Here is a 25,429-nt window from a genome sequence, read left to right as displayed (position 1 = left end):
GTTATGCCATTCTGCTCTTTCAGAGAGCTTTCAGCCTTCCGGACGTTGAGGCTTTGTACGTTCTGACTGATGGAAAACCAGACACCAGCTGTAGTTTGGTCCTGAAAGAAATTGAAATGCTTTTGAAGAAGCGAGCAATTATAATCCACACTATTTCATTTAATTGCTCCGACAGGTATGTTTTGCTTTGCTGGGGGAAAAGTTGGCTTTCTAATCTTATTTTTGGTTGACATGAGGGAAAACATGGATGAAACTGGCAATAGAACAGAGTGTTCTCCATTTCCACGAAGTCTTCAACTCCCACTTAAAACTGCATAATCCCTAAGGTTAGGACTGGAGCTGCACCAGTTTCGAAAGTTTCCTCAAGTTGCATCGTCAAAGTTTCCTCAAATTGCAATTCCTCAAATTGCACAAGAGGGAGGGATCAGCAGGCTTTGGGACAATTCAAGGTTCACAGAACTCGCAAAAAGAGAGAGGCATACCTTTACAGGGTTGGGGAAAAACTCAGGCAGTTTGAAGATGCTCAGAATGCTCGCTAACAGTGAGAGATGGGTGAATAGAAAACCAGAGGGGTCCAATATTATTTTAATAAAGTGCATTCATTTAATGTTTAACAGCTTTTGTGCTTAATAAACAAAAACCAAGAACGAACCTCACTCTTAACAGTCCCAGGGACTTGGTTTGATCTGAAACCAGAAGTTACAAGCAAATGTGAATTATTTCTCTGGGCAGGATTGATGCAACATAGCAGTGATGTCACCCACATTGAAATGACATTCTTAGAAGAGATGTGATGATAACACCCAAACCTATTTGAAAGATAGTACAAAGAACTCCTCCCCTCCCCCGTCCCTCTTGTCTTCCACAGAGCAGCTAATGACTTTCTTAAGAAACTGGCCTTCCAGACAGGTGGGCGCTACCATCGGTGCCACGGGGATGTGGACGGACAGATGGCAGCACACCGGCTACTGTCGGAAGGCTTTAAGGATGAAGATGTATGTTGAGTTGATGTAGCATCTCCTGCTGTATTTTGCACTCTGGATCCCAGCACATGGGATCCCATGTAGTACCATGAAAGTCTGTCTGGTCCTTTGAGCTGCTAAGGCAAGCATGGGAATCTTGATATGTACCCCCATCCATCAACAAATAACAGGTTTTTCCCTCCCTCTTATTCCAAAAAGAAAACCTCTGGAGAGTGCCTTTTGGGTCATAGCTCATTCTGCTTTTTTGAGCAGTTTCACATGACGAGTCATTTGTGGAAGAAGAGGATTCCCTTCTGGCTTTGCCAACCACAAACAAATTGACATGGGAATATGACTGGTTTCTTTGGGGCTTCCTCCGCCCTCACTGACATCCTCTTCAGGTTCCAGGGAGGGTCTCCTTGTGAGCGACAAGGACTCGCCAGCTTTCCCTCTCCATTTCTGAGTCTGAATGATTTATTTCCCGGAACCGCACATGTACACAGTCGTGTTCGATTCGCTCACACTTAAGTGGGGAGACTCCTGTATGTGTGGTTTGTCTCTGCCACAAGTAATCCATTCCAGTGGAGTCACTTAAAAAACCTAACCTTTATAGACTTCTGTAAATGACTCCAAGTCACTCCAAGTCATTTATAGGCAACTCCTTTTAAAAATATTTTTAATCACAGGTTCTCATCTCTCTAATGCCAAGGCCTAGTTTATTGATGTGTTCAAGTGCTGTAAGCTTAGCCATTTCAGACTGATCCCATATTTTCTTAATCAACTCTGTTTTACTAGTGGTTTTTTAAATACCCTTCCATAATATAGCAAATACGTTTCTTGCATTTGTAATTACATATAAAACTGCCTTGTGTTTATCCAGGCTAATAACTATTTTTACTGCATCCAGTAAATTTTGCAATGGTTTGGGTTTAAGGTTTAACTGGGAAAGTGTCCTTAATCAACTTTATCACCAGACTTCAAAAACATTTTGCTTTCTGATTTTTCCATCACCATACATGAGCAAAGTCTTCCCTTTCCTCCTGACAAATTCAGCATTACCTTCTCCTTTATTATATATTTTATGAATTCTCTATGCTGCCATATGCCCCCTTAAAACAGTTTTTCCTGGTTGCAATAGAAAAACAAGATAAATAAATATCATAAACATTCCTATACCTCTTCAGGAACAGCCCTTTCTCTATCTCTATTCCACTTAACCTTTTTATTTATTCCGCCTATCAGGAACCGGATCCTAGCCTGAACCCTGCTTTGGCAAATGGGGATGCAGCCTGGGGATTTGGGCTGTGTCAGGGGGCAGAGCCGACAGAGCGGGCTAGGCTTCCTTCGGATCCATCCCTTGCCCATTTAAGCAGCCCACACCTGGGGCACTACCTGTTTGTATGCTTCCTGTACACATAGATGAACCAATTTAAGAGGGCAAGGCAAGCACAGGGCATATCTGCAGATAGACAGACGTATCAATTCTCTAATTTTCTGGTTCATAGTTGTGCCTATGAAAAGTGAGATGGGATTAGAGCTAGTCAGATCTGTCCAGTTTGGTTCCTCATTTTTCTGCTCTTCAGTTTTCAGACATTTCTACATCATTTTGTAAAAACTTTTTATTTTCTTTACCGATAAATTTCCATCCATCCAAAGACTTGAATTCTTATTTCTCTCTTCAGGATCCAGCTTTCCCCTTGTTTGAAGGAGATGATTTAAAGAAACTTGTTGATGAAATCGCAAAAGCTAGGAGCTATTTAACACAGGCCAAGTTCTTTAAGTGAGTGGCTATCTGTCGGCTTCCGGTAATGGCAAATTTTCCTAAAACATGACTCTTTGTTACAGTGGCCACTAATTCCCTGCTGATCAAGGAATTCATGCATTGCACGGATAAAGTGGGTAGATAAAAGATTTTCTCCCTCTCTCATAATGCTGGAACATGTGGGTATTCAATGTAGCTGAATATTGGGAGATCCAGGACAGACAAAAGAATATACTTCTTCATAGTTAATGTACTTCTTTCATAATTAAACTATGGAACCTGGGCTCCCTGTTTTTAGTTTACTTCTTCCTATTCTAATTTTGCAAAATGTATTCATCCTTAAGTGTGCTTTTTTATGTGCACCATACTTTTCAGCTTTTCATATTTTGATACTTATATCAAATATAAATCTACTTAGTTGAAATAAATAAATTGTCTCCTATTTCTTTTATTAGATCGCTATTAGAAAAAAAGAACGTAAACCAGAAGGACTGCTGCCCATGAAACAGTTGCCTTCAGGTATAATACTTTTTAAAAAATCCTCTGAAATCATAGAATTGGAGAGTTGGAAGGGACCACGAGGGTCATGTAGTCCAACCCCTTGCAATGCAAGAATCTTTTGCCCACTGTGGGGCTTGACCCTGAGATTAAGAGTGTCATGCTCTACCAACTGACAAAATGTCTACTGTATATGTGCTTTCCAAATGACATTCCTAAGTACACTCAGGCTTTGGATTAGCAACAATGGCGACCTTACTACAGGTGTGCTCAAGGGGTGTGCTGAGGGTGCTCAGGCACCCGCTAAAGTTTCAAGAAAGTGGATATTAAGGAATGCAGAGAAAAGAGATGCAGGCAGAATAAAAAGGCCGGAATTGAGGTGCAGCTTCTGACTGGATCTGTCTCAGGGGGTGATTGGCTCCAGCAATTGCAGTAAGGGAGAAAGAAGGACTCCTCCTCCCTCCTCCTCCACAGATAGAAGCCTTTTTCTGCATCTATCTCTTGTCTCATTGCTCAGTCTCTGTCCAAGCTCCACTTTCCATCTTTTGTGGAAAGAAATCTGTGAGAGTGAGAGGCTGCTTTTGCAGCTTGCAAGCAAGGAGGAAGAGGAGCCACCCTGCCCTCTGCCCTCCAAATCTGCTTGACATAATAATAATAATAATAATAATAATAATAATAATAATAATAATAATTTGTACCCTGCCCATCTGGCTGGGCTTCCCCAGCCACTCTGGGCAGCTTCCAACAAAGATTAAAAATACATTAAAATGTCACACATCAAAAACTTCGCAGGAAAAATCTTCTGTTTTGACTTCTTGACGACTCTTGTTGTGGTTATTTTGTTAGCATTTTGCCTACTTACCTCTCCCCTGTCCTTATTTGTTTGTCTAGTCATTTGCGCTCCTTCTTTCACTGAAACAAATGTATCAAGGGGCTGTCCACACCTATGGGCCATACCATTAGACAGAGCAAGATGGCTGCCTGGTGTTTTTCTTAAAAAAGCAGGTTTTCTAACTGCACAAATTCCCTATCGGACACCCAACACTAAGAAAATCAAAGGCCGAATTAACTCAAAGGATGCTTTGCTCCTCATTTAGGTCCTGTATCAGGGGGCCATTTCCTCATAGGAGTAATTAGTTCTTCTGGGCTTAAGGAGCTGGGTGTGTAACCATGAATATAGGCAAAGCCTCACTCAGATTTTAGTTGCTTTTTGCACCAGGGTCTTAGGCAGAAAGTTTGCTCCCATCACCTGACCAGTTTTTATTAAGGGATGTTGTTTTTTAACAGGACACGGAGACAGCAAAGGAGGACTGAATGGAACTTTATCAGCTCCATATCTGGGATGGCAAATGCGTCTTCATGAATCCACACATCCTTCAATGAAAACGAGTGCACCTTTCAGCTGGCTTTTCATTCTGATTTGTTTGCTTTTCCTCAAACATTTGTGCCATCCAAAACTTGGGGGGGGGGCAGTGCGAGTGACTCAAAAATCCAGCAGACACGTGCCTGATTGATCCCCCTGTTTGATCTAGAAAAATACAATTAGACACTTGAGTATGATCAGACCGCATCTGAATGAGAGTTGCACCGTGTTCTCCAATTGCTTGTTTCAGCAGCAGCTTGCCCAGAGGTCTGCAAAGAATTGAGTGCATTGCAAAAGCTTGGGGCTGATCTCAGGAGCCTTTCAAGGAAATGCAATTCAAACGCTTGCTGCAAACCAGCACCGTCTCTCATAAAGAAGGACGAAACATTGTAGCCTGGGTGCCATATCAAATGGAGATGCTAGCTGTCCTCCTCCTAGGCTCTTAGCCAAGGAGCAAACTGGAATCACAGAACCCATGATTGCTGACACAGATGCATCATGTGGTTTTAAAACAGAGGTGAACTTTCAGTCATGTGAAACTGGCACTAGAAATGGGACCAAGGCAATGTGACATATGCTGATGGGAACCAGCTGTACTGTTTGCTAACTGCCATGTGAAAAATTTCTTCATATGGGGCATCCCCCTCTCCCCTTCTTTCTCCCTTTATTCCTCTCTTCCAAAGATTGGGGAGGTTTTGCCATTCATCTTTTTAAAAGAACACTACCTCTAGTCCTTGATAAGATGAACCCAGCTAGTTTGTGATTTTGATTAAGTGCTCTGCATTAATAGAAGCCCACATTCTGTCAATATCTTGTAAAGCTGCGGATGGGATCCAGTGCTGGCCGGCATAGTCCCATTAAAATCAATTCAATTATATAAGTCCACTGATTTGTGTGGGGCTTTTCTGAGTGTGACTTGGTTGGATATCATCTCCTGTTTCTGGTTGAACATCTATTTTACCCACATTAGCGTTTTGCAAAGGAGAGGAACAAAGTCTCCATAGTGTCATGAACAAACTGGAGTCTCCAAACTCAATAAACCATTGTATTTTTCTGACTGTTGAATGTCTCTGTTGGTCATCCAATTAGGGAAAGGGTGGTGGTTAAAAGGGTGGTGTGTATTAATTTGCATAATGGTAATAATAATAAAAAAATTATCTACTCTATATTTCGGGGAACAGTTTGTCTATTTGTTCTCTATGCGTTTCAACACTTCTTAAGAGATCGTTGTCAAATTTGGCACAAGGATTCCTGACGTGGGAGTGGCAAGTTTTGTCAACGTTGGGATGCTGGCTGCCATTTTGAAGCAAGCTGGCGGTTTGAACCATGACATTGTCATGGCTTCACCTGATACTTGGCGCAACAGATGCAAACTATGCCAATGTCAAACTTTTGTTTAGCATATTTATTTATCTGCCTATATACATAAAAATGTAAGGTTGTCGTCATGCTAACTCCGGTGTGAAAACAATGTCAGGTGGGTGAGTGAACTGCTTAGGTGGTAGGCATCCCAGGAGAACTTTTTAATGGCAAACCACTCTGTGAAGCGCCTCTTCCCGTCATTAAACACTTCACAGGCATGCAGCAACAAAACAACCTGACAGATAGCAATCCAGCCTCTTTTTTATATAATATCGTTTTTGAATTTTGCCACCTGACAGAAGGGTTCGGTTAGGGTAAGGGTAAGGGTGTTGTCTGCTTATGTCCCAGTTCTTTTGCTTCCACAGATGAGGAATCTTATTATCACCCACACTTTCTGAATAGACAAAGCACACAAGCAACTGGGTTACCACCCGAAGAAGAAGAAGAAGAAGAAGAAGAAGAAGAAGGGGAGGAGGAGGAGGAGTTTGGATTTGATATCCCGCCTTTCACTCCCTTTAAGGAGTCTCAAAGCGGCTAACATTCTCCTTTCCCTTCCTCCCCCACAACAAACACTCTGTGAGGTGAGTGGTTTTCCCTGGCTGAAACCATAGACCATGATCTTAAAACAAGACATTGAGAGTATGATAAACCTTTCTTCTCCACGTGGCTTCTTATAACCGTCATAATCTTTGTTCCTTGTTTTTTCAAAGCATCTTCAGTATTATTGAATCTGCTGTGAAACAAGGGGCTGGAATACCTCTCCTTAGTCTATTTTCCATTAATAAATTTTAATGTGACTCTAGATCCAAAATAGGCAGGAAGTATAGTCCTGGGACAGCAAAATATGAGAACAAAATGGACTCAGTAATTGTGGATTTTAGAACCCCAAGTGTAAATTTATTAGCAGAAAAAGTTTTGGGAAAGTGCTTGCTGTGACCTCGACTAGCAGCAGGGAGGCAGCAGAGTCTCTGAATTGGGAATTGAGAACTGGTTTTGGTGTTGAGTACTGCTATTAATTATCCCGCCTCTGGGAAGCAGCAATGATTAAGGGAAACAAAACCTAAGATCTTTTGAATACTCTCTCCCCCCCCCAAAAAAACCTAAAAAGCCCCAAACATCATGCCTCTTTCTCTACAGGGGAGCTCCTCTACTCTCTAATCATTCTGGTTGTACTTTCCTGCCCTTTAACCAGCTCTACAATATCCTTTTTGAGGTGCAACAATCCTAATTCCATAGAGTATTCCAAGTGTGGGCACACTATAGGTTTCTATAAAGGCATGATGGTACCTATAATTTTTTTCCCAACAATCCTTTTCGTAATGATCTCCAATATCAAACTCACCCTTTTAGCAAAAGCTTTCTGAAAGTCCAAGTATAGGACGTTTGCTTTCCCACATGCTTTAGCTGTTATGCATATATTTAAAAGTATGACAAGCATGGAAAAAGTCAAGTTTGTTGGGACCAGTTGCATTTGCCTCTCAAGCATACACCCCATGTCAACTTTGCTAAGGTACTGATCCATCAGTTCCTGCTCCGCCAAAAGGAATGCCCTACTTGAGTTCCCCCTCATGGTGTGTGGATTATCTCATCGCAATGTCCTCTCTTCATTCCTGGGGAATGGCGCAAGTCAGCTGAGGTTGTGGCCTCAAAGTGAAGGTCGTCTTGGGAACGGTCAAGTCCAAGTCAGTTTCCGTAAGCCCTGGTGGCGGCTGAAAAGTGAATTTCTGCAGCAGTCCCGTGAAGAACAAGAAAAGCTCCATCTTGGCCAAGCTTTCGCCGATGCAATTTCGGCGCCCTGCAAAACCGAAAAAGAATTGGGAGTTGAAAAGAGCCCTCCCGCCCTTTGCACTTCTCTGAATCGCGTGCCGTAGCTTAGAAAATGTACCAAAAGGCACTGTTAAAAAGAAGCAGAAATGTGTTCAAAAATGGGTATATTACAGGGTGGGGAAATGCCTACAAAAAGAACATTTTAGCAATTGCTTAACAAATTGTTAAGCGTGTAAGGACCAAAGAAGTAATTATAATTTAACAGTTTTCAAGTTACTCTATTTTATCAAAGCAACTAGAAAAAATATATTATGATGGGAAGATTTCACACAGGTGCAGTGGGGAGGAGGGGAGGGTTAGGTTGAATTTGGGAAATAATATATGGGACAGCAAAGGCTATAATAGATTCTTATAGAATAGTAATATATTGTAACCAGAATAGAAGTTTAAGAGCGGAAGTAAATGTACTTTTAGTATTTTCATTATTGTAATATTATTATTTCTTATCGGTAGAAGGCAATGTTAATTTAGACTTCTTTGTTTTGCTGTCTGTATATATTTTTTTTAAGTCAATAAAATAAAAAACAAAAAACAAAACGAACATTTTAGGGTAAAACGCACACCTGACTATGTTTGTGGAAAAAATACATTTACAATGCAGTTTTCAAAATCTCATTATAGTGTGGAAACAGGATAGGAAGGCCCTTTGTGAATGTACATGCAAAACTGGCATTGGCTAGCAATAGAGTGACCCAGTCACCCCTCACCTCGGCCTCATCTGCAATATGGGGTTTACCTTACAAGGCTGTTGGAAGAATTATAAAAGAGACAAACAGTTCACACTTGGAACAGCCTACAGGGCCATAGAAATACTTTGCCAATAACCACACACCTTGCTCCCAATGCAAGGGAGTTACTTGTTCCAGACCACGTGAGGGGGCTCCATCTTAAGAGCTGCAGAGAAGGGAGAATTTCTCAAGATACAGCTCCTGCCCCATCACAACACTGCACAGGGGGGGCTGATAATTTTTCAACAGATTTATACCGCCAAGACGAACGAACCCCTTTAAGTACCTAAGGAGAAGTAATAAAGTATGCTGGAAATGTAAAGAGAAGGATGGAGACTTTTATCATATGTGGTGGACATGCGAGAAAACAAGGGTTTTTTAATGAACTGAAAAAGATGTTTAAATACACCTTTCCCAAAAAGCCAGAAGGTTTTTTGCTGGGCTTGATGGGAGAGGAAATTGCAAAGGTGGACCAAAGACTATTTATGTATGCAACAACCGCTGCCAGAACGTTATTAGCCCCAAAGTGGAAATTACAGGAGTTACCAACATTGGAGGAGTGGCAGTCGAAAATGATGGATTACGCGGAATTGGCAAAACTGACCTGCAGGATCTAAGATCAGGAGGAATCAAAATTCCAAAGAGACTGGAGTAAATTTATAGACTACATAAATAATAACTGTAGAAGTTTGAAGAGACTAGCAGGATTGAAATAAGTCTTACAATGTGGACTTGACAAAATATGAGGAAACCGCGAGACGCAGATTGGAATAGGAAAACCTGTTGGAGGAAGGGAAGGAAGTCTTTGCTCGGCAGAGCGGTGGAAAAGAAGTTGTGTGAATGATTGTTGAAATTTATTGTTTTTTTCTTTGTTTAAAGTGGAAATTTAATAAATATGTATTTGAAAAAAAAAAAGTACCTAAGGAGAAAGGCATGAAGGCTTCTTTCTTGACAAATTTTCCATCGGCGTCAAGGAAGTGGTTAGGGTTGAACTTGTGAGGGGTCTCCCAATGATTTTGATCCAGAAGCACTGAAGTGAGCGAAGGAATCACCATCGTTCCCTGGATCAGACAGCATGGGGGGGAGGTGATGGAAATTGTAAGCGGGGATGAGAGAAAATCAGGTTTAGAGTCTGAAAACTGCTATCTCATTTACCAGGACTGCTCCTGCATTGAAGCAATAAGGCAATGGAAAATACCGTATTTTTCGCTGTATAGGATGCACTTTCCCCCCTCCAAAAATGAAGGGGGAAAGTGTGTGCGTCCTATGAAGCGAATGCAGGCTTCAGGAAGCTATCTGCAAGCCTGCGAAGCCCAGCGGGAACTCCCTCTGGGCTCCGGAGGCTTGCGGATAGCTGCCTGCAGCCCGAAGCCCGGGAAGCGGTCCGGTGCGTCCTATAGAGCAAAAAATACAGTACTTTAGCCTTGAAGGGTTTTGTTCATGCTGCATTTTTAAAGGGAACCTACCCAGTTTGCAATTTACAAACCAAGGCTGCACACACACCATACATTTAAAGCACACTCACTTCCACTGAAATAATCCTGGGAACTGTAGTCGTCCCCCGCCGAGCTACTATTCCCAGCTCTCTTAACAAACTTGTTGGTAGCCATCCCTGCCTCCTGGGGAACGAGTTTCATAGTTTAACTATATGTTGCATGAAGATGTACTTCCTTTTATCTGTCCTGAATCTTCCAACTTGAGGATGTAAAGACGGGCAGGCAAACACAAACATTCACAAATGCACTCAGCAGAGAACGGATATACAGAAGGCAGACTGCAGTTTCCCCTTCTGCTAGTCACCTATGGTGCCTTTCTTAGGAGCAGCAGCAGATGGCAGCTTGGGATAGCTCAGTCAGTAGAGCATGAGACTCTTAATATCAATGTCGTGGGTTCGAGCCTTACACTGGGTAAAAAATTTCTGCATTGCAGAAATTGCATAGACAACCCTCGTCCCTCCCAACACTACAGTTCTCTGATTCTATGAAACGTGACTTGACCAAGGGCTAACTCACACGTGAATGTTACCTTCATTTATTAAAAATAAAAATAAATTTTATTTATTTACACCTCGCCCATCTGGCTGGGTTTCCCCAGCCACTCTGGGCAGCTCCCAACAGAATATTAAACAGAATAAAACATCAAACATTAAAAGCTTCCCTAAACAGGGCTGCCTTCAGATGTCTTTTAAAAGTCAGTTATTTATTTCCTTGACATCTGATGGGAGGGCGTTCCACAGGGCGGGTGCCACTACCGAGAAGGCCCTCTGCCTGGTTCCTTGTAACTTCATTTCTCTCAGTGAGGGAACCGCCAGAAGGCCCTCAGAGCTGGACCTCAGTGTCTGAGCTGAATGATGGAGGTGGAGATGCTCTTTCAGGTATACTGGGCCAAGGCTGTTTAGGGCTTTAAAGTTCAGCACCAACACTTTGAATTGTGCTTGGAAACGTACTGGGAGCCAATGTAGGTCTTTCGGGGCCAGTGTTCTATGGTTTCAACCCCTGATGAGCTGCATGTGTGAATGGACCCACAAGAAAGCATGTGTTTCATTCACACATACATGTCAGAGTCAGCATGGCATTACATTGCCATCAAGTGAGGAACCTGCAGGTGTGAAGGGAGAACAGAACACAAGTCATGCTCAAGAGCAGCTCAGCTGTTAAAATTGACTAGAGTTAACAGAACAATGCTAAAGTACAATGAAGTATTCTCAGCATGCAAAATCAGGCATGCACCTTTGGAGAAAGTACCTTTGGGAGAAAGTAGCCCCTGAAATGCGTGTCAGCTGATGTGCTGCGTGGGACATGCGGCAACAGCGTGATGAATCTCTGCACCTCGTGGATCACTGCATTGGTATAGGGCATGTCTTTCCGGTCATCGTATGTGGCCCAGTGGCCTGGTTTCACAACCCGCCCAATCTCCTCTTGAACCTTTTCTGGAACAAAACCGAAGAACAGGGTGCAATTAAATTCCTTGCACCTCCAGATACTCCTGGCTTGGATAATTCACTTATCCAAACACGAGGAATTAGTACACACCGCAGATTCAGATATCCAAACAGCTGGACTTGCGTGTAGCACTGTAAACAAATAAGCAGCCTTCATAAGAACCTTAATTTGTTGTGTTTTTTCTGATCCACAGGTTTTCCCAGGTTTCTTTTATCCTTTTGGGGTCAAAATTCCTTGGTCAGAAACACATTAGAGATTTCCCCATAGGAATAAGTGGAAATCGTTGACTCATTATGCAAACGCTTGTCAAACAAACAATTTCGTGATAACACGTTGTGTTTGGACAGTGGGACTTGTGTGTATTGTTTCAGGAAGTGCAAATTTGATGGATTTGGCTTTAAATGCATACTGACTTGAATTTTTCCTCCCTCCCTAGTTCAGAGAGAGCTATTGCCCTTAGGCTCCAGCTGTGGGCTTCCCAGAGGCATCGGATTGGTTGCTGTGAGAAACAGATGCTGGACTAGATGGGCATGGGGCCTAATTCAGCCATGGGGCTTCTTTTGCCTCAAAGCTCATATCATCTAGAAGCAGTAGCAGCAGGAAGAGACTGTGAATGAACTGGCCACTCACTTTGAATCTTTGGGTACTTCATCATCAGCAGAACGGCCCATTGCAATGTCGTTGCCGTGGTCTCTGTTCCAGCCATGACAAGATCCAGGATGGAAGCGATGAGGTTGTCATCATTAAAAAGGTTCTCTTGCTTAGTCGTATCCTGAGGAGGTGGCAGAACACATGATTGAAACTGAAGACAAAAATACTCTCACTCTATTTAATACATTGGTACCTCAGGTTAAGAACTTAATTCGTTCCGGAGGTCCGTTCTTAACCTGAAACTGCTCTTAACCTGAGGTACCACTTTAGCTAATGGGGCCTCCCGCTGCCACCACACTGTTGCTGGGCGATTTCTGTTCTCATTCTGAAGCAAAGTTCTTAACCTGAGGTACTATTTCTGGGTGAGCGGAGTCTGTAACCTGAAGCGTCTGTAACCTGAGGTACCACTGTACACAGGTACTGGTGGAAATATATGCCTCTGGCACCCAATTGCTGAGGAACACAAGCATCACATCTTGCTTGTGGACTTCTGACACATAGACTCATCTTGTTGGCCAAGATGCTGGACTAGACAGGCCAGGGGTGAGGGACCTTTTTGGCTCAACGAGCCCAATTCTTAATTGGATCATAGCCTCTCAGGACTCAGCTAAATTAGTAAAGGAAAAGTGTTTTATATGTGTTATAACACCGTGACACTAGATGGCGCTGTGGAGTTGCGTCTTTCACTGACACGATTTCCTGCTTTTACAATGTGTTTTCCTGAAATGCTTTTTCGATGTGTCCAGATCCAGCCTCAGGCCAAATCCAACAGGTGTGGGGATCGGGGGCAAGGATGACAGGTGATTGGGCGCTTTGAAGTCCCAAAGTTGGGACTTCAGTCTGAAGGCCGCATTCATTTCTGGAGAAACCTTTCAAGGGCCACATTATCTATTTATTATTGCATTATTTGTTACATTTCTATCCCATCTTCCTCCAAGTAACTCAGGGTGGCATACACATTTAATCCCCACAATAATGCTGAGAGGCAGTGACTGGCCCAAAGTCACCCAGTGAGATTCATGGCTGAGTGGGGATTCGAACCCTGGTCACCCAGCTCCTAGCCCAATACTCTAACCCAGGCTTCCTCAAACTTGGCCCTCCAGATGTTTGGAGACTACGATTCCCATCATCCCTGACCACTGGTCCTGCTAGCTAGGGATCATGGGAGTTGTAGGCCAAAAACATCTGAAGGGCCAAGTCTCAGGAAGGAAGGCTGCTCTAACCACTAGGCCACACTGGCTCCCCATAGTGGATGGGGCCAGAGGCAAAAGCTGGCAGAGCCATGAATGTATTGCTTGTCTTTGTACAGTAGGCTAGTTTGTACACAGACTCTGTTCTATCTTCCAACCAGGCAAAACCACTCAAAGATGGTGCATAATTGGGCTGGTGAAAAGTGTGAAGTGGTCCTAGGAGTGCAAAGGGCCAGACAGAAGGATGCGTTTGGCCCCTGGGTTTGAGATTCCCAACCCCTGCAGTAGGGTACTTCTGAGGTCCTGAAACCTGAATCATCAAAATACCTCTCGTTGCTTGAAGACCAATGCATCTGTGTAGCTTTTGAGGCTGTTGGCGTTGATGTCTTGCTTGCTTGTCTTGATGTATTCCCTTATAATGATACGGACGTCTTCGATCCTCTTCAGTAGAATTTTGTGAGCATTGAAAAGAAATCCAAGGAATGGGTAGAAATTAAACAGCTAGACAGGAGGAAATTAAGGGGGAAACATTGGGGAGGGGGGTGAAATAAATGTTAGTTACCTTGAAAAGTAATGTAGACAAAAGTCATTCACTAGGATTGTGCTTGGGGAAAGGATTGTCCAAGGAAATAGGTATTCCCGTGACTGTCTTACCCCTCCCCAGAGTCTTCAGGAAGCAGAAATTGTTGATGTCTGCTTACTCAACCCACGCATGAAATGGAGATCAATCCAGTGAATATCAATTGGTGTTTGCTGTTGTTGCTGTTTTCAGTCTGCAAAGGGTATGTAATTTATGACGGTCACTCTGCACCCCCGCCTGACTTGAATTGTGTTTCCTCAGCATCAAAATAAATGGCCTTTGCATTGAAACGAATGGTATAGGGGGGAAATGTCATCAATTAGCTTAAATTTGTAACTAACACCACACAGAGAAAATTTATGTCAGTTGTATATGCTGATCTGTAACCGTAATGAAGTTTTATACACACACACACACACACACACACACACACACACACAGTATATATATCAGTTGTGTTAAATAGTAGACAGTGAGATTAATAAAATAGTATTTGGTGTGAACTGAACTGCAGCGGAATAGAAACAGCACTGTTTGTGACAAAAAGAGGTCAGAGCCCCCTGGAGTAAAATGAAAATTAACCCAGACTGGGATTATAATAGTCTTGGATTCCCCTCTCTTGGATCAGGTATCTATAGGTCAAAGTGAATGCGTGTTGCATTCTGATTTTGCATGGACTTTCTATTAACCTTCAGCTTTGTAACACAATAAGCAGTTGAGAGGAAATCTAATCTAAACTGAAAGCTGCCATAGGAGTGATTTCAATGTATGATGTAGATGGGACCTAAAATTGTGTGAATGTGTCTTACACTCAAGGTTGAGAATCTTACATGCTAAAGAGAACTAACGTGGTATAGTGGCTAGCAAATTGGACTTAGAACAGGGGGAAACTGAGTATTAGACTATGGTCACATCCGCATCACAGATTTAAGGCACTGAGACACCATTTTAAGGGTGCAGGTAACTGTGAGATCAGCTCCCTTAGCAAACTACAGCTCCCAGGGGAAATTTCACTCTTCTTCATGTAATAAATAAACCCATCATTCTTACTTTCTATTGAATGGGGAAGACAAATCCTGGACCCTCAGCTCAGCACATCTAGTTTGGAATTCCTTTCAGTTTATTACCCCATAAGTGTACAAAGTAGCAGCTACAAAGTTTTCTTACATGCAAGAATGGAGATCCAAGAAGGCACATAACTTCGTCTATGAGTCTTAGCAGAGTGGTGAATACTGGATCTTTGTAGTCAAATCTCTCTCCAAACAGCAGAGCGAAAGTAATGTTGGTTGGGGCAGTGTTAAAGGTTCTGAGAACGAAAGGTTCACCTAAATGGATGAAACCGAGAATAAAACAGGGACAAGTCCTCGTGGAATCAACAATAAATGAAGATCAGTAGCTACAGATTCTGAAGTAAAACAGCAGCCACTTGCCAAGTCAATCATAGAATCATAGAAGTCAAGAGGTAAGAAAAGTTCATGGAGGGAGGGAGTGATAACTGTGGGGTCCATAATTTCTCCAGTATGGTTTTCCTATAAAACCAGTTGCTCACTGTGCACATAAGGGAAATTATAGAGTTGGAAGTGATAAAGAACCCAACTAGTGCAACGATCCTTGCCACAAAATGACCCAGTTTTTGTTGAGATTTCCATTCCACCTTAAGGAGCAGACGTGTGGAACTGTTGCATGTCACATGTCTGTTTATATTCCAGCACAGCTTGCTGGGAACTTCCATTGTGTATCACTTTTGCTTTTCCGGCTCTCTCTGAGAAGATGAGAGAGAGAGACGACATGTTTCTTTGTCCTGATTTATGATTAATAAATCTGTAGTTGTAGTATGCTTCCACAAGCCTCACACCTATTCTGTGTGTGCAGTTTGCTCTGCTGATAGTGTGCTCTGGCTTGAAAGCCTGGGTCGCTGATTTACGTCGGAGCAGAGGCCAATGGTCTTCGCAGGAGGAAGACTGGAAGGAGACAGCCCAGCTGGGGCTAGTCAGCTGGTCTCCCGGCCCTCAGAATTTCAACAGTTTTCCCATTATCACCACCGCCTGTCTTGGATCAATGCCAGTGGTTCAAAATATCCCTCAGTAGCTGCAGGGTGTGAAATGGTAAGCTGGGCACAGCTTGGTGTGTTAATGCTCATGCCCATGTGCGCTAGGGACACCCACACCTTGGAGACTTGGGACAATCTGTTCATTGAGCATTTATCCTCACTTGTTTACAAGAAGACTGGACAACGTTGGCTATTTTGAGCAGTCACTCTGACTTAGAATCATAGGATTGTAGAGCTGGGAGGGACCTTGAGGGTCATCAAGTCCAACCCCCTGCAAGGAAGGAATCTCAACTAGATCATACATGACCAGTGGCCATCCAACCTCTGCTTAACCCCCCCCAGGAAGGAGTGTCCACCACCTCTTGTCTGTCCCACTGTCAAACAGCCCTTACTGTCAGAAAATTCTTCCTAATGTTTAGTCAGAATCTCCTTTCTTGTAGCTTGAAGCCATTAACAGGGTCCTAGTCACTGGAGCAGGATAAGCAAGCATGTTCCATCTTCCATGTGACAGCCCTTTATTTGAAGATGGCTATCATATCTCCTCTTAATCTTCTCTTTAGCAGGCCAAATCTAGACAGCATCTTAAAAAAGCAGAGGCATCACCTTGCTGACCAAGGTCTGTATAGTTAAAGCTATGGTTTTCCCAGTAGTGATGTACGGAAGTGAGAGCTGGACCATAAAGAAGGCCGATCGCCAAAGAATTGATGCTTTTGAATTATGGTGCTGAGGGAGACTCTTGAGAGCCCCATGGACTGCAAGAAGATCAAATGTATCCATTCTTAAGGAAATCAGCCCTGAGTGCTCACTGGAAGGACAGATCCTGAAGCTGAGGCTCCAAGACTTTGGCCACCTCATAAGAGAAGACTCCCTGGAAAAGACCCTGATGTTGGGAAAGACTGAGGGCAGAAGGAGAAGGGGATGACAGAGGACGAGATGGTTGGACAGTGTTCTTAAAGCTACGAACGTAAGTTTGGCCAAACTGCGGAAGGCAGTGGAAGACAGGAGTGCCTGGGATGCTCTGGTCCAGGGGGTCACGAAGAGTCGGACACGACTAAATGACTAAACAACAACAATCATATATCCTCTTAATCTTCTCTTTACCAGGCCAAACATACCCAATTACCCCATAAGCCTTGGTTTCCAGACCCTTTATCATCTTCATTTCCGTCCTTTGCACATGTTCCAGGTTTTCAATATCCTTCTTAAATTGTGCTGACCAGAAATGGACACAGGACTCCAGTATAGGTCTGACCAAGACAGAATAGAGTGGGACTAAGACTTTCCTGATTGCAACACTATACTTCTGTTGATGCAGCACAGAATACCATTAGCTTTTTTTCTTTTTGCTGCTGCATCACACTGTGGACTCATGCTAAGCTTGTGGTCTACTAAGACCCCCAGATCCCTTTTACATGCACTACTGGCAAGCCAGGTGTCCACCATCTTATATCTGTGCAGCTGGTTCTGTCCTAACCTCCTAAATTTTCCAAACTCACCTTCAAAGGATTTAATGTCCTCTACAAGGAAACCAAGTTCTTCATTAATCTGCTGCTCTATGAGCTTCTTCCCCACGCCAAGATTGCGCATGCTGGCCATCGTGAATCTTCGGGTAGTCCTCCACAGCTCTCCGGTGGAAAAAAACACCCCTGTAGGGGTAGACATAAGACATGGTCTTGTTCATTTGAATTAGGGAAGAGTTCTGTGAAATGCTTTTTTAAAAAAAGATACATCATACATCAGACGTCCTTTAAAAATATATATATATCACCAGAACTACTGTTCTTCTCATCTTCCCCATTCCCCTGTCAGGGACTGGGCAGAGGAGGAATGGTGGAGACTGCCTCCCCAGCGTGACCCTTCCAGAAAAGAAGATGGCGGTTCAAAATTACAACAGGAGTTTGAGAGAGGTCACAGCTCAGAGGAAGATGAGGGGGAAAGCTGGGAAATAATGGGAGAGGAGCAGCTGGCTGACACGTTATCACTAGAAAGCATTCCAGACCCACCATCTCCCAGAACCCGGCAAGCTTTAAAAGTAGGAGAGCAAAGAGCTTGAAGACAGATGGCCCTAAGGGTCAACTGTAGAGGGGGTGCTACTATTGGCGAATGAGGAAGTGGGAGAGAAGGGGGGGTGGAGAGTCACTTGGGACAACACCATTATTCTGAGGGGCTGTATTCCCAAGCCTCTCTCTGTAAATGTTGAATAGGTGGTGAGGCCTTTTTCTTGTCTTATCTGTTCCTGTCAACCTGCCGTGGGGGTTGGTTCCTCTGCAACCTGACATTCCCAAACCCTGAATTCCCTCAGCAGTTCCAAGCATCCTGACATCAAAGCCCCCCTCCTTCTCACAAGCTGCTGATTGCCTTACAAAAGCATGCCAAAACTTTATAAGGGACTTGCAGAAAAGCAGGAATTAAGGCAATTGTGTTTAGTCAATGTCTGGAGGAGGAGTCAGGAATTAAAAAAACACTACTGTCAGCAAAGTTAACTCTTTAGTCAAAGAAACCAAAACAGCACAGGCCTAGTGACCACAGCAACTCTTGCCCCAATGAAGCAGTTGCAAGGACTGAAGGTCCCTGCCTTCCCATCACTCTCTAAGGTTCATTCCCCAGCAGCCTAAGGCTCATTCGTCTTGTCTCTCTGTACTCCACCCTCTTCATTTCTCTGCATGTTCTGGGACACTGGGGGAGAGGGGAGCCAGTCACAGCAGGAGGGGGAGATTCCCTGGCTTCTTCAGCAGCCTGGCTCATCTGCCACCCTCCTCTCCTGCCTCTGAGTCTGGACTGCTCTCTGCCACAACCTCTTCCTGCTCACTAAACCCTGTTGCCGTTTCTGACACCTCCTCCTCCCATTCTGCTCCCTCTTTTCCCTCATTGTCATCCCACCAACAATCCTCTGGCTCTGAACCTTTGGGGGTTTCCTTGGGGGTTCCCCAGCTGGTGCTTCCTCCCATTCCTCTGTATCCAGCCAGTCCATGACAGTCCGTTACCATTTCCACGCTGAATCTCTTCAAATATTGGGATTGGCGGCCTGTCCACAAAGTCCTCCGTAAAGGTCACAAGGGCATCTCTCACAGCTTCGTAGCCAGTCAGCACTACTACCTTTTGGAATCCAAAATGGAGGGTGAACACCGGGCCATATTTCTCAGCAAGCTGAAAGGTAATTAGGGGTTATAACAAAGTACCTTCAAATGGTCTTGTTGCGGCTGCAAATTTCTCCTAATATACAGTTTTGCCCAATAATTTACACTTTGGCAAAGCATTTTCCTCCTATATAATGCTTTTTTTTGTATTTCTGCTTGTTAATGCATGTATTCTTATGCACACCCAATATACATGCATTTTTGGTACCCATTCCTTGACTGAAAAATTTGGAGAAGTTCAAATTCTGAAGGGTAACTGTATTTCAGTTCACATATTGGTTCAGAAAGTAGGGATTGCTTGGTTTGTCTTTAAATGCGAACTGAATCGAATCTCCCTCAATTCCCTACACCTTAACGGAGGCAAATGAGAATGACTTGAATAACATCATCAGCTCCTTCTTCCCTGAAGATGGATCTTGTTTTCAGGGTATCTGAAGAGTTCTTGGAGATCTGGATAAAACAGGCTGCATGGCAGCCTGTTGGAGTGGAAGGCAGTAGAGAACTCTGCTTCTGATGAATAGCTATTTGTTATGTACTAAGCTTGGATCCTAGAACAATAGGCAAGTAGGATCCTAGAATGCAACAACTGATTGGCTTGCCGGAAAAGACCAATCAGGCTCCAGGAGGAAGTTAATCAGCCTATTAGGCTGGTAGGATCGTAGAATGCAACAACTGATTGGCCTGCAGGAAAAGACCAATCAGGCTCCAGGAGGGAAGCAGAATCAACCAATCAAACGCGACTCGTTGTGTAAATAATGTACAGTGGTGCCCCGCAAGACGAATGCCTCGCAAGACGGAAAACTCGCTAGACGAAAGAGTTTTCCGTTTTGGAGGTGCTTCGCAAAACGAATCTCCTATGGGCTTGCTTCGCAAGACGAAAATGTCTTGCGAGTTCCTGCGGTCCCCCCCCTTTTTCTAAGCCGCTTATCAGCTGATCCGATAAGCCGATAAGCCGCTAAAAGCCGCTAATAGCGCTAATCCGCTAATCTGTCAATGGGCTTGCTTCGCAAGACGAAAAAACCGCTAGACGAAGAGAATCACAGAACGGATTCTTTTCGTCTTGCGAGGCACCACTGTATATAAAAGCCTGAGGTTTGGGGGGCAATTCAATCACTGTTTTACAAGCTGCAATAAAGAGCATGAAATCACTACAGGACTCCGAGTATATTTCACTGTTCTTTGACATTTACATATTTGGAGGAGACTTTGTGCCCAGGAAGGATGGAGTGAATAACCAATTGCTCAGCCTTGTCATTGGGGACCAGAGAGTCTTGTCAGTTTCAGTTTCTCTTAGTTTCACATTTTTCTGATCTTCAGTTCTTCACACTTGCATATTACATTGCAATTATTATTAAAAAAGTCCTCATGAAAACTTATCAGCATTTTAGTACAAATGAGACAGTGCTACCTTGGTTGTCAAACTTAATCCGTTCCGGGAGTCCGTTTGATTTCCGGAACTGTTCGAAAACCAAGGCGCGACTTCTGGTTGGCTGCAGGAGCTTCCTGCACTCAATCGGAAGCCGTGGAAGCCGCGTTGGACATTAGGCTTCCAAAGAACATTTGAAAACCGGAACACACACTTCCGGGTTTTCGGCATTTGGGAGCCAAAACGTATGAGTACCAAGGCGTTCGAGAACCAAGGTATGCACATTCTTGAATGCTTAAGTGCCTAGACATGGCTTAATGCAGGTATAAACAGGAAGCTCTACTGGACCCCTGGCAACTGCACATTATTTGGCTGGTGAAGTCCACTGTAAAATCTGGAGAACTGCAAATTTTGAAGAGTGGCTGTGTTTTGGCTCTCATACTCTTTTGGAAAATGCCAGTTATGTAAGTTTGCCTTTAATGCAAACTCTTCCCCCAATCCCTATTCAAAAAAGATTATCTAAACAAACACTTTGCCTCTTTAGAGCCAAATGCATGTTACATAATTGTACTGTGAGTTCTCTTTACACCAGTTGTTTGCTAAAGCAGGGGATGGGAGCTGTCAAATTAATATATAAAGCCCCCACAGTTACAGCAAATATAATTGATTATTGAATAGGGGCTGGTGGAAGCAATGCAGGAAGACCCATTTCAAAGTGCACAACTGCAACCCACTCCTTGTTTACTCTAGAGTAATTCCACAAAAGTAAAACATAAATAAGATGGATGAAATACGTAGAGGATGTGCACATAAAGAGGTAACAACTGTGTTAAACTCGAACCAACATGTGATTGCATTCGTGGTTCTCCTGCAGCACAGCATTATCTTACTCAACTGATTTAAAACAAATGTATGCCAGAAATATAAATCTTTACTAGGAATGGGCAAATCTGTCAATTTGCAGTTCTCTCAGTCTCTCGGTTTCTCAATTTTAAATTCAGTTCTGCGCATTTCTGTAGCAATTTGCGACTTAAAAAAGATCCTTACACAAATTCAGCAGCATTTTAGTAAAAAATTCTCCTAATAAACACATTTTTTTTGTATGCAGTTTTGACAGATATACATATTTTTGCAAGCGATTCAGCCAAATACAATACTTTCCTTTATGTTTTCAGTAATATATGCATGCATAGGTACATTTTACCCTAACAGTAGCTTAGTTAGAGAGCTGCATTGCAAAAAATATAAAAGTAGAAAAGTGTGGATTTCAGTTCGCACATTCTTTTGGAATGTGTGGATTTGGTTAAGTTCGCCTGTGAACCGAATCAGACTTCTCCCTCTTCCCTAACCTTTTCTTGAATTTGCACAAAGGGACCAAAAGCACAACTTATGTGAAGCGATTTTATTCCCTACCTTCAATATGGATTTGTCCTGCCTTTTCATATCCAGCAGATGTAGGTTCCCGATGATTGGGAGAGGCGTCGGACCAGGCGGGAATTTAAAATTTGGTTTTCCGAAGCTCCTTGGAAAATAGAGCGATGCCAAGAAGAAGACCAGGCACAGCAGACAGATGCACGCAGGAGAAGAGAGGAGGAAATTTAACAGAGGCATTTTCTTTAAAAAAAATGTTTAAAGTTGTTTCTCCAGAAAGAATGGGAGAAAATATTCAGTTGCCCTGATCTGTCCACTGGTTCTGAGCTTTATATTTCTGCTTTGCAATTACCACACACACACACACATACACACACACACAAAATCTAGCAGAGCTTGTGTAAATGCAGTAACCCCACCCTTTTTAAACACTTCTGGAGAATGTGGTCTAAGCAGTTTCTGATTGGAAAGAAAGAAGTCGGTTTTGAGTTACGGGCCCTGCCTGTGGGTACAGGATTAGATACAAACATTGTATGGCACCATGGGGCTTCACACACCCTTCTAGCCTTCTGGGTGTGTGACTTGGGGCCAAACTGCTGGATCGCCCTCATTTCCTTTTAAACTGAATTGCGGCAGGAATTGGGGGCTACCAGCTTCTTCAGAGCAAGTGGGGCAAGGAAGGAACCCTGAATCTGGTGTGGGTGACTGCTTAGCCACCATCACAAAGAACGCATGGGTTTGCATGAAGTGTGCACAGGCTGATTTGAAACTGGATGTGCAGTGGTACCTCGGGTTAAGTACTTAATTCGTTCCAGAGGTCCATTCTTAACCTGAAACTGTTCTTAGCCGGAGGTACCACTTTAGCTAATGGGGCCTCCTGTTGCCGTCGCACGATTTCTGTTCTCATCCTGAAGCAAAGTTCTTAACCCGAGGTACTATTTCTGGGTTAGCAGAGTCTGTAACCTGAAGCTTCTGTAACCTGAAGCATATGTAACCACTGTATGTAGGGATGGACTACAACTCCCATCAGCACGCTGCCTGGGGCTGATGGGAGTTGTAGTCCAAAACATCCGGAGGGCATGGCTGCCCGAGAGCAACCTTTCCTTCGGTGATGGCTTCTTGCCTCCCACCGATCCTCAGCTTTTCACCTCTGTGATGAACCAGAGAACCTCCACAGGGCAGCCGCAACATGTCACCTGTCACTTAATTTCATTGTATCCAAATAGCGAAGTTGGCAGCATCCTTGGGGGTAGAGGATCTCACCAGGCTCAGCGGAACCCCCAAGGTTTGCAGAAATGCAACAAAGGCTTTGTGATCAGGGCTGACCCCTAAAGTGGAGGAGAACACCAAAAACAGCTCTGCGGGGAGCATGCTTAGTGTTCACAGAATGCTGATTTACTGAGGGTGGGGTAGCTTTTTATTATTTTGGGAGGGAGGGGGGGAGTTGGAAAACCAGAGGGGAGAGGAATGCAATGGAATATTCTGGGAGATGGCTTAGCTGTCTGGCTGTGACAACCGAGGGGAACACAACTTGGGACTTGGGCAAGAAGAAGCAGAATGAAGTTACTCAGCTCCATGCCCCGGGCAATTTCAGAACAGCCAAACATATTTAATTGCTAATGATCATGTTTCAGTTCTTCTTATTTAACTTTTCCATTTGATTTCTTAATAAGTACGTCATGCCCTGCTGATTTGTCTGTGCAGTTGGCACTTCAGCCAGGTATGTTGCAATTATTATTAATTTTTGCCATGCTTGACTTGGAAGGTTTCATCAAGCATTTACCGTAAGTGAGGCAGATGGATGGCCTTCTATCTCCCGCATAGGCAGTTCCCTAAAGAATGCAGACAGACCAAATTCCTGGCATTTTCATGACCCTTGTAAGCCTGGAACACAAAGAGCTGGCTGCGATGGTCATGGAAAACACTGTGCGTCCCCCCCCCCAAAAAAAAGTGCTGTGAAGGTTAAACCCCACTTTTACAGGAACGCAAAAGGAGAAGGGAAGGTTACAAAGGTTGCTTCCATGTGACCTCATAACTGAGCATTCATTCTGATTTGCTTACACCAAATTTGCAAGGAAGTTGGACGACATTCATTCTGATTTGTTTGGAGATGAAGTTGCACCAAGCAAATGTTATCCCACACTTTCCACTCCGTTTTTCTATATTCCCCACCCAACCCAAAAGAAGGTCTGGTTTTGGAGGTGGAAGCGAGTTTGTTGCACAAGAGCTCTAAATCAAGCTGAATGGTTCAACCCGAATTTGCTGGCGACATGATTGAATCCCACAGGGAAACGGTGCAAAACAAAGTGCAAAGGTTTGCACAACTCTCAGGCAACTGGGGGCAGTCTAAAAATCTGCATGGCTGCGAATTTCTTTTCCCTCCCTCCCTCTCTTTTAAAAAAGAGCTTTGGGGTTCAGGTCTGCCTTTTCTCCTTAGCTCAGTAGGAGAGCATCTGCTTTGCATGCAGAAGGTCGCAGGTTCAACTCCTGTCGGGGTTTGGAAAGGCTCCTTGCTTAAAACTCCTGGAGAGTCGCTACCAGTCAGTGTAGACAATACTGAGCTAGATAGCTTTCGGACAGTAACGATCAGATTACTTTAATAGTGGCTGAATTCTTGAGTGCTGTCCATGTAGAAAGACTGGGCCATTATAAAGAGATTTAGTGGCTGTATTGTATTATTTATGCAAATTGATTTTCTCTGGAGTTAAAGATCTGACTGGGACAAAGCTTGTTATGTTGAGCTTGTATTTTGCACAATTTGTATATGGTGTTTGTGTGGTTTGCTATGCCTAATAAAGGATATTTGATTGATTGATTGATTGATTGATTGCTGAGCTAGATGGGCAAATGCTCTTGCTCAGCATAAGACACCTTCCTGTGTCCCTGTGCTCCAATGACCTGAAACCCTGCAAAGGCATCTTCCTCAAAAAACCAGTGGCAGCCAGCATTGCAAGGGATGGTGGTAATAAGTGGCAGGCGCATTGGCCGAATTCAAGGGCGTTGTTAGGGAGTAACCCAAGAGACCGGAGACCTGGCTCTTTTGAGCCGAGCCTCAGAGAGCCTACTCATTTCTCTCCCCTTTGTTAAAACAACAACAGCCACATTAAATTATAAACAGACATATAAATTAGCAGTCATCATACGTAGTCATTCACATGGCATTAAAACTTGGGAAATTATTTTGCAGTACAAATTCAGCTCACATCCATGGGATATACTTCAATCTAAAGCGTTCAGATAATTTCTTCATAATTTCTGCAACGGAGACAGAAAGGACACATACATGTATTCAGTGCTCTTTTTTTTCCTTAAAAAATGTTTCGGGGTACTCTCATTTTGACTCAAGGAAACCACCATTTTATAGTTCAAATCGGGGGAAATAAATACAGTATATGGACAAAAGTCCCCCCCCCCCAAAAAAAAGCACTGCATGTGTTTGTCTTAGAAGACCACCTTTGTGTTGGGTCATTGTTTTTGAAATTTTCAATAAAGTCTGTAAAGAAAATAAATAAAACAAAATAACCTTTGCAAATTTTGTAGGGCTGTCAAAGGTCTTCAATTTTCATTCCGACTCATATCCATCGCACGCAGGACTGTTTCCATTCTGCTGCAGTTCACATTTCGCCCAAACTACATTACT

At 43.4% G+C, this 25,429-nt stretch overlaps 2 protein-coding genes across 6 annotated transcripts in view; one reads left to right on the top strand and one right to left on the bottom strand.

Moving 5' to 3' along the window:
- VWA3A (von Willebrand factor A domain containing 3A) overlaps positions 1 to 5,751 on the top strand; it is a 49,007-nt gene extending 43,256 nt beyond the window's left edge. For all 4 annotated transcript variants that reach the window (XM_083474167.1, XM_083474169.1, XM_083474168.1 and 1 more), the window contains 5 exons: positions 24 to 175; positions 869 to 995; positions 2,645 to 2,742; positions 3,180 to 3,243; positions 4,510 to 5,751. In XM_083474167.1, coding sequence (XP_083330293.1) covers positions 24 to 175; positions 869 to 995; positions 2,645 to 2,742; positions 3,180 to 3,228 — 426 coding nt within the window. In that variant the 3' untranslated portion in view covers positions 3,229 to 3,243; positions 4,510 to 5,751. The remainder of the gene's footprint in view (positions 1 to 23; positions 176 to 868; positions 996 to 2,644; positions 2,743 to 3,179; positions 3,244 to 4,509) is intronic.
- Positions 5,752 to 6,815: 1,064 nt separating this feature from the next.
- LOC310692897 (cytochrome P450 2W1-like) lies at positions 6,816 to 24,546 on the bottom strand. 2 transcript variants are annotated; one of them, XM_083474427.1, is made up of 10 exons: positions 23,573 to 24,546; positions 21,832 to 21,940; positions 18,900 to 19,062; positions 17,412 to 17,561; positions 15,033 to 15,190; positions 13,613 to 13,786; positions 12,075 to 12,216; positions 11,247 to 11,431; positions 9,422 to 9,563; positions 6,816 to 7,742 (listed from the first exon to the last, which is right to left on the bottom strand). In XM_083474427.1, exons 2-10 carry the CDS (start codon positions 21,859 to 21,861, stop codon positions 7,552 to 7,554), a joined length of 1,335 nt encoding a protein of 444 aa, XP_083330553.1. In that variant the 5' UTR covers positions 21,862 to 21,940; positions 23,573 to 24,546; the 3' UTR covers positions 6,816 to 7,551. The 2 variants fall into 2 exon arrangements, with proteins under 2 accessions (XP_083330553.1, XP_083330552.1); XM_083474426.1 differs by lacking the exon at positions 23,573 to 24,546 and having other exon boundaries at positions 21,832 to 22,444.
- Positions 24,547 to 25,429: the final 883 nt, after the last annotated feature.

Source organism: Podarcis liolepis (assembly GCF_965112155.1).
Source record: "Podarcis liolepis genome assembly, chromosome: 14".
Classification (NCBI taxonomy): Eukaryota; Metazoa; Chordata; class Lepidosauria; order Squamata; family Lacertidae; genus Podarcis; species Podarcis liolepis.
This window is presented reverse-complemented; position numbering and strand designations above follow the sequence as displayed.